Genomic DNA, 14,536 nt, shown 5'->3' on the forward strand with positions numbered 1-14,536 from the left:
ACGACTGTTATTTTCAGAACCACAAGTAATCTGCCCATTAACATTTAAATCCAACCAGTGAATTATTTCTCAATAACACAAATAACTGACATTAAAAATGATGGAAATGTGGAACTTACAATGTTTAACTGAGGAGCAGTACACACTATTCCATGGAAAGAAATGGTATAATCAATATTGACATCACTAAGACTTGCCCACCAACGAGCAATGCAAAACTCAATTGCTTTCCCACCCTGTAAAGAACAATAAAAATCACAAATGTGTAAATCCCTTTTCTCATTTTCTTTCAAATTACTGAATATAAATAGTGTTTTAAAGCAATTCTAGCTTTTTGTACAGCTGTGTGTGGAGTTACAAAATTACAGTTGCAAAGGCAGAGTACAGGCGTTTAAACACACAGTTATCGACTCAGACTCCTACGGTGCTTGTCATAGAAGATCGGAGGCAGCTTTTGGGAGCACACACAACAAAATAATAGTGAAAACAAACTGGAATAAAAACTTCAGACCAAAGGAAAAATGGTAAGAACAATGATAAGAAAAGGCGTAGTACAGCTCTGTAAGGCAGAGTCAATACCCGCAGCTGAGTTTCAGGCTCAGAGCTGCCTGGCCATCAAAGCAAAATGAAATTATGGTCATTTACATCTTTCTCCCTATTAAAAAAAATTAAAAACAAAAACCATTTTTAGTGCTGAGTTTTAAATTAGGTATTCTAGTAACCAGTACGTTACGAAGTCTGCAGGTGGGTCAGAGGACACCAGCACAGACAAGAGCACAAGCCGGCATCGGAGACCTAAGAGACACAGGAAGGACGCTATCACTGCGTGAACACACGAGGCAGCAGGCTTAAGGAAGAGCATCAGTCCGCTCGGCTTCTGTGGAGGAAGAACCACAGCCCAGGAAGGGTGGGGACCTGCCACACAGAGGTCATTCCGGTGGAAAGCAGCAGCGGCTTCACCTACACAGCAAAACAGCCTCCTGCAGTCTTCACAGCTGGGCATTAATAAAATAACAAGTAGAAAAATCTTAAATAAGGAAGTAATTTCCTGTGTGATGAGGAAACAATCCCAATCAAGCTCCACGGTATAAGCCATCAGAATCTAGCAGACCAGCACCTTCCTTTGACTACATTTATTGAAGAGTTCAAATGATTACTATTTACCTCCAACTTGGTCTCAAGTATCCCACTGAGACTACCCACCTTCCTACTTTGTTTATTTAGCGTTAATAAAATATTCAGCCCCAATACAGTCTGAATACAAACTATAAAATCAAATTCAAATACTGAGTCTTAGCCTATACCAAAAATAAAAAACGAAATCATTTTTGGGATTTCAAACCGGTAATTAAAACTTACTAAGACAGGAAAAGCTTCAGTCAGTGTTCCTTTTTCTGGAAGGGAACAAAACTTATAGAATTCATGACTTCGATACGCTCTTTGCTTCACAAGCTGCACCGCATGAAGAACAAACTTGGCTGACACCTCAGAAGAACACGAACACACAGTAACTTCTAAAATGAGAGGGGAGGAAGCCAAGTTTTAAACTGATAGGATTTAAAACAGACATATGATTGCTTTAATACCAACTTTTTAGAAAACGTCTCAAGAAAAAAAAAATGATATATTCAAAGGAAATCTGCATATTTCCTTAAAAACAAAGAATCAACAGAATATTAATCAAGATGAAAGGGTAGGAAAATAAATCAGTATTAAAATTAACAACTGCTATGCTGCAAACACCACGGAACAGCAAGCTGTCCATGGATGGACACAATTTTCCTAATCAGGTTATTTTCAAAACCCTTTGCCCCTCTGCTGCTATGAGGAAACTTGCTTTTAGCTGAAAAACCAACCAATTCCTGATAAAGAGAATTTTAATTTTAGAAATTTCTGTTTGTTATCATGCCTAAATTCCATTAGTGTCTATTTATTCAACTTCATTGATAACTTCCTAGAATCTCCCTCCTGTCTATTTCTAGAAAGTATGACCATCAACTACACATCCTCAGCTTTATTCTGAGGCCGAGCTGGAGGCAAAACCAAAATCACTGTGAAGCAGAATCAGCATCTTATCTAATGCACACCCACTCTAATACAGGGAACTTAAAGCAAGGCTTACGTCTCTGGTTCACAAGGTCAAGTGGGCGCAGAGCTCTGTGAACCTAATCAATTGCTAAGAATAAAAAATCTAGTGTTAGGACAGTATTTCTAATTATTTGAAATAGGACACATCTGCAGTACATTTTTTTTTTTTTTTTTGCTTTGATTCTTTATCTCCCCCATTTTACTGACACACAATTGACAAATAACATTGCATAAGTTTAAGGTGTACACTGTGAGGATTTGATATATACATATATACTGTAAAATCATTATCACAATAAGGTTAGTTAACACATCAATCACTTTACATTCACCAATTTTTTTTGGTAGTGAGACTATTTCAGATCTGACTTTTAGCAAATTTCAAGTACGTAATACAGTAGAGTTAACTACAGTCACCATGCTGGACATTAGATTCCTCGAACTTATTCACCTTATAAGTCAAAGTCTGTACTCTCTGACCACCGTCTTCCCATTTCCTCCCCCTCCCCCAGCACATTTCTAATCTAAGACTGCTGAATGCTCTGACCTACTTCCATTCTGGATCATTCAATAAATTCCTATTAAAAAAAACCTAATTATTTTCAATACCAACCAAGACAAATCATAATTAGAGCACTGTAATTACTGGCATTTACCGTTGCAAAGATACTAGATTCAATGTTAATTAACCACAGATTTTCCTTCAGTATTATTAGTGTACATTTTATCAAAGCTCACTGTTCGACAACTCCATGGGGCTCTGTAAGAATTAGGTAGCCCAGAGTTGTTCAACAATACAATTCTGACTCTAATCATTAACAGATAAGGTATTATTCTAAATTAAGTTAAAATCTTGAATGTTAAAACGTCTTCAGACAGCCTGAATGATCTGATGTGTGAACAGTGCACAACAGTACGAGATCGTAACAGTATTTCAAACCCAACAGCCAATCTAGGGTGTCAGATGCTGTACTGTTATGACAGAAGCGTGCATTAGAGACATATACACTTTCTGTGGTCACAATCCTCGCAGAGATAGAAGGTACATAAAGATAAATGGTCAGGACAGACTCAAATGTTACTTACCAGCCCATGTTGCACCCTCAGGAACCTCAATAAAATGCCTTCGAATTTGACCAGGTTTAAAATGTACATCTGTCAAGGCTAGATCATAATGTGACGATTCGTTTACTCTGAAAATAAAAATAAATGGCCAAATGTGATGCTGTCACCCAGAGAGGCTTTATATCATAAGCCCATTGGGACTCTAGATTTTAATAGCTCATCAGAAACAAACACAGGGATTTAAAAGTTGGTTACAAAACAGTGTGCACAACATTATCTCATTTTTGCAACATGTCAGCGGTGGTAAGTTCCGGACAGCCCAGTGTAGATGATTTTTCTTTTTACTTGTCTATGCTACAATTTGTCTATAAGACACACATATACAGCTCCCTCATTCACAGGATTTCCCTATTATTAGAACCTGAACTATCATGAGTCCTAAATATTAAAATCAAAGGTGATGTTTTGTGTCACTGATTCTGTCTTATAGCTCTGAGACTGGTACCAAACTCCTTATATAGCTCCAAAATACCCCGCGCCATCATGACACAGGAAAGAAGAAAACTATTTCCATAGCATTTTTGTAAGAAACCAATGACACATAAAGGTCAAATGTGTAATTTTCTACTATGGAAACCTAAAGAATATGCAAGGGACAAATTTTAGTCGGTATGACAAACATTTAATGAGCGCCCAGTATATATACGAGGCACTGTTGTTAAGAGCTACAAATACACTGAATACATTTTCCTTTGCCCTGGCCAATCTCAGGAGGACAGAAAAACCACCAGAAACATTTAACATAATATGCTCTGGGTGGACAAAAGTGTTAGTGGAAAAGACATAAAAGATACGTGGTTCGTGGAAAAGCTTCCTGAAGGAGATGATGTCTCAGCTGATTCCTGAATCTTATAAATTATCTTGTCTAATTTCCTACTGGACTTCAGGGAAAATCTGAGAATTTAAGTATTCTGCAATTTCTCCGTGTGTGTGTCACTTTTTATCTCCTGAATCTCATCTTAAGTTTCTTACGGGCTGAGACCTGCTGCATACTTCGTATTTACCAGTTAACTAACTCAGTACAAACTATTAACTGAGAACTCTCCGTTGTCTCCAGAATTCTCCTCTCAATCTTGTCCTTCATCTACTGAACAGTTTGTTTTGTTCTGAAGATACTGTACAATGGGCAGCACAGAGGAACCTGTAGGACACAGTCCCTGAGTCTTCAGTGGGCTCACAGTCAAATGGCGTAAACCAAAACTGACAACGTCTTGGCTAAAGTCTGTACCGCAGACGGGGTGACGGGAAATGCTGGCTCTGAAGGACTGCTGTTTGCTATTTTAGAGAGCATGATCCTGGGCAGAGCCACCAACAGATCTTAAACAGGAAGCAGTACGACGGGAGCAGAGTTCCTCGGTTCTGGGGTAAAAGACAAGATGGGAAGGGAGAGTCTGGAAACAGTGACAGAAGTGGTAGAACCAGAGAAAACAGTGATCCCACAGATGGGGTGCGACGGAGGAGGGGGGTGAGGGATGAAGAAGGGACGAAGTAATACTGTCCAATACTGCAGATGGATCAGACGGGGCACTGTCATCCCAGTGGAGTTTTGGCACAGGGAAAGGGCACGGGAGATGCCACCGGGGATTCTCACAGTCAACAAGCAATAGAAAGACCACATCGCACTTGAATTTTGTGAGCAAGAAGCAGAACTAAAGCCCAGTTACCTGATTCTGGTCTATTCATCCTTTAAAAGTTCACACTATTTCCATAAATAGCCATTAAAAAATTCCATGTAACAGTAAGCTGTTGGTAACTTGTTACTTACTTGGTTGCTATAACTGCAGTGATTGGAACTCTGAACAGAGGACCTGCATTAGGGGATGCTATATCATAGCCACATACCTTGAAAAAAGAGTAAGTTTCAGTATCCATAAACTTTTACAAGAGAAAAAGAAAAAAAAAAGTGAAATCTAGTCACAGAGTAAGTTAATCTAACATTAAAATGTAAATGTCTTGGGGCGCCTGGGTGGCTCAGTTGTTAAGCATCTGCCTTCGGCTCAGGTCATGATCCCAGGGTCCTGGGATCAAGCCCCGCATCGGGCTCCCTGCTCCGCGGGAAGCCTGCTTCTCCCTCTCCCACTCCCCCTGCTTGTGTTCCCTCTCTCGCTGTGTCTCTCTCTGTCAAATAAATAAATAAAATCTTAAAAAAAAAAAAGTGAAGGTCTTAAACACAAGTTCATGCCAATTTTCTGACGTTGGGTCACATAATTAACAGCAAATAGCCTAAACAAATGCATGCATACCCACCCTTGACCACTTCAGACCAATGGGGAAAGAGACCACCACACAGGGCACTCTCACACATTTCAGAGTATTCAGAAAGTAGCACTGAAGATGCACCAATACCTCTGTATAATGTAATCCTTCTCTTAAGCCCCTGGGATCCACACGTATGTTTATGTGTCTACATTGATTCATGAGTTCCAAATGGCTGGGACACTGAACCCAAGATGAATTTGAAGTTAAAGCTAAATGAAGCTGAAGGGATATTTTTTCAGCGTTTTCTAGCACGAAAAAGACCAAAAATTAAAGATTAGTACTTTTTTCCTTTTCTTCCATTTTAAAAAGTTCTATCTTCTCATAAAATCTAGCAGATGAGTTTAATCAGCTGTAAAATGCACTAGGGCCTGGGCTTCCAAAACACAGCTTAAATAAAGCAGTCACAGAACCTTCCCTACATCTCAGGGCACTTGCGATCCATTCACACTTTATCCAACATGGCTGTAACCTTAAAATAAGGCGTTTTCATGAATATCTGTCATTACTGCATGCAGATAACAGCATCTGACTGAAAGGAAGATGCCAAGTACACAGTGGTGACTACTTCATTTACACCTCCTTGAGCTGCGGTTTTCCCTGGCTTCTTCTACTTCCCATTCTTCAACCGAAACTCTCTCTTACACCCAAGTAGTAAGAGTGGTAAAGAAAAGGAACTGGATGTTTTACTATCCACAATTCGATAAAACCCTGGGTCACTGAAGGCCCAGGCTACTGTTTTCCTCAGTGGTCACCAGGCTGAGCTGCGACAATACTGGGATCCCTGCTTTGCTATCACATCCATCCCCCTTAAAATATATATGATTTAAAATAATATTATTGTTAACTCATGTTTTCTCTTTAGAACATTAACCCATTTGGCATTTCTCTCATACGATAGTATTCATTCAAACCACAAATGTGAGCACTTCGGCTTACTGTCCATTTATTACTAACCGGTATTTTCCGGAAATACAGGTTCAATGCCAACGCCATGATCTGAAGGTGCAGCCACCTGAACAGGGTCTCGGAGGTAGATGCCGCGGTTATTTCCAACAGTAACAGTGAAACCTAATTTATTAGCAAATGATGTATTCTGAACGAGGTAGTCATAGGCTTTATCAACCTAATTAAAAGAATACAAACAGTAAAATATCAATGGTTCGGTCAAGAAAACATTTTGTTATAAATTACCAATTTGATTTCAGTTGTAAAAAAGTACAGGCGAAAAGCTAGTTTCTACATTCGCCTCTCTAAACTACGTGGTAACCCCACATAAGGGGGCAATTCTACCTTTTCAGACAAAGCACCAGCCCGACCACTCACCTCCAACTCCGCTCTCTAGATTCACACAGCTCGTCCCAAGTGACCAAAGCCAGGCACTCCTCCATACGCCATTAGATTCACAGGTTTTGCCCTCGCCATCTTCGCTTGGAATTTCTACCCTCCATATGACTTAGGTTTACTGTATTTCTCTCTTACTGAAACAAATTTGTCTCAACTACAAAATCTGATTTCATATCCTCTTTGCTTACCAGTTCAGAAACTATTATGATCATATAACGGAGAATTAGATAAACTCAATCACTGTTACAACAGGAAATGTTATCCAGTAATAGCTAAGACCGTATCTTAATGATTAATCTATTTTTCGTAACAAACAACACTACCTGAATAATACCATGTCCTTGGGCAAATACTTCTATATTGTCAGCCTTTACTGCAGTATTTTCTAGAGCTCTTCTGACTGAATGAACCGTGTAGTTAACGTTATTAGCTTTCAGACCTGAAATTTGAAAAAGCAAAAGCAAGAAAGGAGTATTAGAGAGTTTGCTACTTGAAACCTTCCTTCCCTCACCAGTAGAGAGAACATGCACATTCTCTGGCTTTAATGTCCTGTGTTTCAACACTCATTTCTTAATCTTTTTGAAAAAACTAAACTACAACAGCCTAACTCAAACTGCTAGCACCACGCAAGGATCTCATTCAGTAAAAATCGAGGTGTGCCCGTTATGCAAGGGCAGCAGTGTGCACTCTGCGAAGGTGATGCAAACGTGTGAAGCAGATACCTGAAGGCATTCGAATGACATTTTCTCTAAAAAACTGCTGGTCAAGTGGGCACCCGGTTGGCTCAGATGGTAGAACACGTGACTCTTGATCTTGGGGTTGTAAGTTTGAGCCCCACATTGGGTGTGGAGATTACTTAAATCTTAAAACACTGCTGGTCAAACGATATGGTCGCCAGGGATACTAATCAACCTGGCTGTGTTACAGAAACCAAGGGAACTTACAACAAACCAGCAAAAAAGATGCTGAGGCCTGACCACAGCTCAATTAATTCAGCATCTTTGAGACTGAATCCCAGGTACTGATACTGACTAAAAGCTTCCTGGGTGATGCCAGGAGTAGCCAGGCTGGGAATGACTGTTCTGTGGGAAGGATATGGAAGCCACCAATTTGTCAACTTTGTGTTGAATACTGTTGTTAGAGATAAAAGATGAGTAATACCGCATTCCTGTCCACTCCAGAGTTCATCAAACGTATGCGCACTTACAATATGTTAAGAAACGAACAAAACAAACATGAAAGTATGCTGCTTTAAGAGTGAATCGAGAAAGGGGCGCCTGGGTGGCTCAGTCATTAAGCGTCTGCCTTCGGCTCAGGTCATGATCCCAGGGTCCTGGGATCCAGCCCCACACTGGGCTCCCTGCTCGGCGGGAGGCCTGCTTCTCCCTCTCCTACTCCCCTGCTTGTGTTCCTGCTCTTGCTATCTCTGTCAAGTAAATAAATAAAATCTTTAAGAGTGAATCAAGAAAGTGGCCAATTTCATCAGTGAGAATCCAAAAGAAGGGGACGCTTTATGAGGGGAAGGAATAGGAGTCGAATCTTACCAGAATGTACGGGAGTTTGCAAGGCCAAAAAATGGCACAAAAGAATTCTAGGCAGAGAGACTAAGCTGTACAAGGACGGGAGGCTGGAGCAACCCTGAGATGTGGTGAGGTTGAAGAGAACTAGAAATGAAGGCAGAGAGTCCTGGGACCTCATGAGAGGAACGCTCCTAAGGAGGACGCTTTGTGACAACCTGGTGACGGTAACTGAGTCCCAGTCAATGCCAATGCCACCTAATCAATACCGTGAGCCTCTGGCCCACCACCCCAGAAACTCCCACCTCCCTTCCCACTTTAGTTATCCCCACAGCAATATTACCTTTTAATGTGTAATATAAACTAATTTTAAATTCTATTTACAGTCTGTCTCCCACAGCTATGATAAATTCCACAGGGGCAGGTACTATTGAGCCAAAATAATGCTTGATAGTCATTAACAGCAAATAAATGTATTTGTTGAATGAATGAATACACATTCAAATCCTTATTATCACACAATTATTCGCCATCTTAAACTTTACTTTGAGCCAGGACATGACCAATTCCACACATTTTCTCACCATGAGAACTTCAGAAAACACAAATATCTGTCTGCAATAAAGTAAGAGAAATTTACTCAATTACTTTTTATGACCACTGCCTGACTTCATATTATCCTATAAACTGAAAACAAGAGTAAGTTAGACCAAGTAGAGCACTAAGCAATGTCCTTACCTGCAAGTATCAGGGCGATGCCCCCGCACGCGTTGGGAGAAGACATGGACGTCCCGTTCATTAGCTGAGTTCCTCTCAACGTCCAGTTGGGAACGGAAGCAATGGCTCCTCCTGGCGCGCTGACACTCACTCCAAGGGCCCCGTCAGCACTAAAGGAAAAGCCATGAAAGTCTGCTTACGATGGTGAGAACTGGATCAACATGCGCATTCATAAAAAGGCCACTAGTCAAATAGATTAGAGTACAATACCATGGATAATTTGCAGTATTGGAATCAGTTGTAAAAAAAATACCCAGCACAGCTATTTCCCCGTTATGTAGCAATTATCTTCCTTAAAAGTGGACAAAATCTTGTGTGTTTGTATGTATCTGGGATTATGTGCAAAAGGTATCAGGGATCTTTCTGGAGGGAAAATAAATGGTCATTTCTCAGATTCCTTGATGAATGCACTTTTTTCTTGTCTGCAACAAGTAGAAGCTTTGCCTTTATCTGAAGTTTAACATAGCATCGTCCAATAGAAATATGTGAGACACAGAGGGCATTTATTTATTTTTTAAAGATCTAATTTATTTATGTGAGAGAGACAGCATACACGCTTGCATATGCGCATGCCCAGCGGGGGGAAGGGCAGAGGAACAAGCAGACACCCCACTGAACTCTGAGCCCAACAGGGGGCTCCATCCCAGGACCCTGAGATCATGACCTGAGCCCAAGGCAGCCGCTGAACCAACTGAGCCACCCAGGTACCCCCAGAGGGCATTTAAAACTTTCCAAAAGCTGCATTTAAAAAAAGCTAATGAGAAACTGGTGAAATTTCTTTTAATAATGTATTTTATTTAACCCAACATATCCAAGATATAATTTCAGTATGTTATTAGTAGAAATAAACGAGTTAATTTATATTCTTTCTTGTACTAGTCTTAAATATCTCACGTACATCTCACACTTAGAGCACATCTTAATGCAGACTAACCTCACGTGACTCACAGCTGTCACACTGTGTGGCTCAAGTCCACGGGCCCCTCACTGAGGGCTCTTGACTCCATAGGGTAATGAGATAATGGACACATAATTCATCGCCATGTAGTCACCCAACACAAGCTCTGTCCCCCGCCCCAAGTAAAGGAATAACATGATGACACACTAACTTCGCCTTCCCTGGAAGAGTGGCCGAAAGTTCCCCACAGAAGCTGTTGGCCCCTCCCTTCTACCACTCTTCTCCAACTGACTGGACTATTCTTATTACTGGCTAAGAATACTAGTGCACCTTGGTTTCAAATTTTCAGAGAGCTGAAATCAATGTAAATAAGATTCCCCTCCTGAAATGGGCTGGTGGCACCCCGTTTAGTGATTATCTTAAAATAAACACTGTTAGATAAAGACATATTGACCTGTAAAGACTTTCATACAGTATTATTGAGTGACAAAAGGTTACAGAGGTGCCTGAATACTGTGATCTCCCATTTATGTACAGGACAATGACTAAAAGAATGTGCACCAAAATGTCACCCAAACACATCACAGACAATGAGATTTAGGGTAATTTTTACTTTCTTCTTTGCACCGTCTATATTGTCTACCAACATTCACAATGAGCACGTGGTATCTTGTAACTGGAAGAGTCATAAATTCTAATTGACTACCCCCTATTGCTCTCTATTCATTTTACACTACTCTGTTAGTGATTAATCACAAAGCATTTACTAAGTGCTCTAAAAAGGGTTCCATGACTCTGAGAAACAAACTGAGGGCTCTAGAAGGGAGGGGGGGTGGGGGGATGGGTTAGCCTGGTGATGGGTATTAAGGAGGGCACATACTGCATGGAGCACTGGGTGTTATATGCAAACAATGAATCATGGAACACTACATCAAAAACTAATGATGTAAGGTATGGTGATTAACATAAGGTAATAAATAAAATTAAAAAGAAAAAATAAAGAGGATTCCATGATATGTAAATATAATTTTTATTAAAAAAAATAAAACTTTGGGGTGCCTGGCTGGCTCAGTTGGTAGAGCTGTGTGTGACTCAATCTCAGGGCTGTGAGTTCAAGTCCCATGTTGGGCATGGAGCCTACTTAAAAAAAATAATAAATATACAAATAAAGTAAAATTTTCTTTACATATAACTTTCATATTCCTTATTAAAAAACTTTACATAAACATAAGTTTCCTTAAAAAAGCTAGTGATGTTTTTCTTCTAAAATGCAGTATGTAATAAAAATTTAAAACATGCTTATGTAGACAGCATTTGGTAATCCGTCTTTAAGAAATATGCCGTACTTGTAAACACCAGGAAGTCAAGTAAATTCTGTATGTCTGACAGTCTTTCCTGACAAAGAGGATTTTTCAAATAGTACACAGAATATGCCCCGTTCAGTGATCACTACTCAATGTTTTATACCCTAATAATTAAACCTAATAATTAAACCATGTATTTGCAATAATATTCCATGTTTATAGCACAGTAAACATGAACAAATTCTCTCAATTCCTAGAATAACTGGTTTGCGAACCAGTATCTCCTTAATCCAAGCTTCCCCCATAATTCATGAACTCATTTTTAAAGATTCTTTTTTTTATTTATTCATTTGAGACACAAAGATACACAGCGAGAGAGCACAAGCAGGGGGAGGGGGAGAGGGAGAAGCAGACTCCCGCTGAGCCAGGAGCTCAATGTGGGGCTCCATCCCAGGACCCCAGGATCATGACCTGAGCCGAAGGCAGACACTTAACAAGTGAGCCACCCAGGCGCCCATTCATGAACTCATTTTTCTTTCCTTTTTTTTTTAAAGATTTCATTTATTTATTTGACAGAGAGAGACACAGCGAGAGAGGGAACACAAGCAGGGGGAGTGGGAGAGGGAGAAGCAGGCTTCCCGCGGAGCAGGGAGCCCGATGCGGGGCTCGATCCCAGGACCCCGGGATCATGACCTGAGCCGAAGGCAGATGCTTAACGACTGAGCCACCCAGGCGCCCCAATGAACTCATTTTTCTTGAAATAATTCTTTAAATGTTCTATGGGCAAATAAGACTAACAAAGACTGGTTTAAACATTCTTTGTTACTTTGTGCTTATATTGACTGTACATAAAATATTTCAAAATCAATTTTAGAAGAGAATCAATAAGTTTAATAATTAGTACTTTTATTAACTAAATATAAAACATGTAAACCTTTGCCAACTTTGACTCTGAATCCTGGCCACTCTTATTCAGATGTGGAGTTTTAGGCCAATTAGTTGGGCTGATGTGGGCAGTATATGGTGATGATACAGGAAAGGCTTGATAATCCACATGGAGACCTATAGCCTGAGTGCTTTCACGAACAGTTATAGTAAACTAATGAAATAAGTTTATTTTTTAAGAAGAAATTATCTAGGAAAGAGTAGGAAGATATCTGTAATTCAGAGGATTAAATTTGGCATTACCACATTTGACCTGATTCCAACCAATTTTTCTAATCTTTTTTTTTTTTTTAAAAGATTTTGTTTGTCTATTTGAGAGAGAGAGAGAGCACAAGCAGGAGGAGTGGCAGTGGGAGAGGGAGAAGCAGGCTCTCCACCGAGCAGGGAGCCCGATGGTGGGCTCGATCCCAGGACCCTGAGATCACAACCTGAGCCAAAGGCAGATACTAAACCAAATGGGCCACCCAGGTGTCCCCAATTTTTCTAATCTTATACTCAGAACAGTTATGTCATACATCTAACAATAAAATATCTGTAATTTATTCCTTTAATTATGTTTCCCTGAAATTAGATTGTTCCTCAAAATGAAAAAGTTGAAAAGTAAAAACCAAAAAGTACCTGGTAAAGTTACCAAAACTTTGTCCCTTCCCACCATGTAGTTTAACAAAATAGTTGTAACAGACCCGTGTACTACTCTCAACCTACCTGGGGCCTCTTGAAGACCATGTGTACTGATTTGCTGGTAATTTCTCTCTCAGAGAATACTCAGCAACCATCATATCGGGAGAAACATATGCACCAACACCTGTGGGATGAATTTCATCATGAACAAAAGGACATAAAATTAGATCCTAATTCTAAACCCACTGTTCACTCAGCTGTGTGACCGTGCGTAAATCACTCAATCACCCTGTACCACAGTCCTTGTTCATAAATGGAAAGAAAGAAAACTTAATAAGCAAGGAAAGTTTACTCTGTACCAGACATTAAACTAGGTGCTTTGGTTTTGAATATAAAAACACCTACCAGGATTATCATGTAGATTAAAGACAAAAATATACCTAAAACTGTGTGTGTAAAAGAAAAAGAGAAATTTGTTTTAAACTATAAAATATAACTTTAGGAAAATAACGGAATTAGTTTGCCTTCATTTTTAAATGACCATTGTATCCAAAATTCTACCCATAAAGTTGGCAGTATCCCTCTTCCACAAAATGGCTGTAAAAACGAGCAAACAGCAAAGACATTTAACATGCTGCAGTCTTCCAGATAAATATGTAAAGGCAGACTAGTCAAAAAGGCTCTAAATTCATAGACTTACAGGGATAAAACTCAGTTTCTTCATCCTAGAAATCTGGAAATGGCCTAGAAAGGGCTGAAAAAATGTACTAAATGTATAGTGACTGGCAGAGAAAAGACTTAGAATCCAGGTCGGCCAGCTCCTAATTCTTTACAACATACATACATGCAGAATAGAAGACTGGATAAAATATGTGAGTTAAGAGGATTTAGGTTAACAGTGCTGCCACTGTTATAAAAAAATTGTAATCACTTGTAAAATGTAGTTTAAATTTTTCAGTGAGTCTGGGGATAAGAAAATGCCAAAACACCGAGTACTGTGGGAGAAGGGTGGATTTTGATCTTTAAGTACCTTTCAGTTCTATTTTCTGTTTCATTTTAATTTGTGTATTTAAAATATCTAGAGAACCGAAATACAAAGGACAGATCACTGGTAGGCACTGTTGTCTCAACACACGATTTAACAATTACTTCAGCAAGAGGTTTTAAGTTATACAAAGCAAGCTACACCTTGCTTGAGATTTAGAAGCTATAAATAAAAGTACGCCCTATAAGCTAAGATCACTGTTATTTAAATTTTTTAAAGGACCAGTTTCTAAACTTGGATACCCAAATATTATTATGTATCTGTAACATCTACAATATCTGTATGCCTTTAATAATAACTATAATATGTATACATTCAAACGGTTAATGATGTATACATCAGAAAAATTATTTGGGACCAAACAGCGTTTCTTGTCATGCATCCAATTACAAATGTTAAAAGGTATTAGCCTTATACTGATCTCAAATTTCAAAATAAAGGAAAAAATTCTAGGCCATCAATTATGACCTAGTTGTTCTCTGAGTTCATTATCCTCCTCACTCATGCCTTGTATTAAAAAAACAGGGGTGGGTGTTACGCTTTGTGGGTGTTTTCGCACAAGTTGGGAGCTACAGCTAATTTTATCATTTTCATATTATGTATGCAACTCATT

The 14,536-nt window shown here is 39.4% G+C and overlaps 1 protein-coding gene across 7 annotated transcripts in view; it reads right to left on the reverse strand.

Annotated features, from left to right (window-relative positions):
• Positions 1-14,536, reverse strand: part of TPP2 (tripeptidyl peptidase 2) — a 70,248-nt gene that overhangs the window by 24,489 nt on the left and 31,223 nt on the right. For all 7 annotated transcript variants that reach the window (XR_004299193.1, XR_004299192.1, XR_004299194.1 and 4 more), the window contains exons 10-18: positions 12,963-13,062; positions 9,072-9,220; positions 7,140-7,255; positions 6,427-6,595; positions 5,560-5,717; positions 4,979-5,055; positions 3,175-3,281; positions 1,360-1,514; positions 120-236 (exon numbers count right to left, since the gene is read on the reverse strand). Coding sequence is in view for 4 of the 7 variants with exons in the window: in XM_032402664.1 (XP_032258555.1) it covers positions 120-236; positions 1,360-1,514; positions 3,175-3,281; positions 4,979-5,055; positions 5,560-5,717; positions 6,427-6,595; positions 7,140-7,255; positions 9,072-9,220; positions 12,963-13,062 (1,148 nt within the window). In the remaining 3 variants the exon portion in view is untranslated. The remainder of the gene's footprint in view (positions 1-119; positions 237-1,359; positions 1,515-3,174; positions 3,282-4,978; positions 5,056-5,559; positions 5,718-6,426; positions 6,596-7,139; positions 7,256-9,071; positions 9,221-12,962; positions 13,063-14,536) is intronic.

Source organism: Phoca vitulina, unplaced genomic scaffold (genome assembly GCF_004348235.1).
Source record: "Phoca vitulina isolate PV1807 unplaced genomic scaffold, GSC_HSeal_1.0 scaffold5, whole genome shotgun sequence".
In the NCBI taxonomy this organism is placed as follows: Eukaryota; Metazoa; Chordata; class Mammalia; order Carnivora; family Phocidae; genus Phoca; species Phoca vitulina.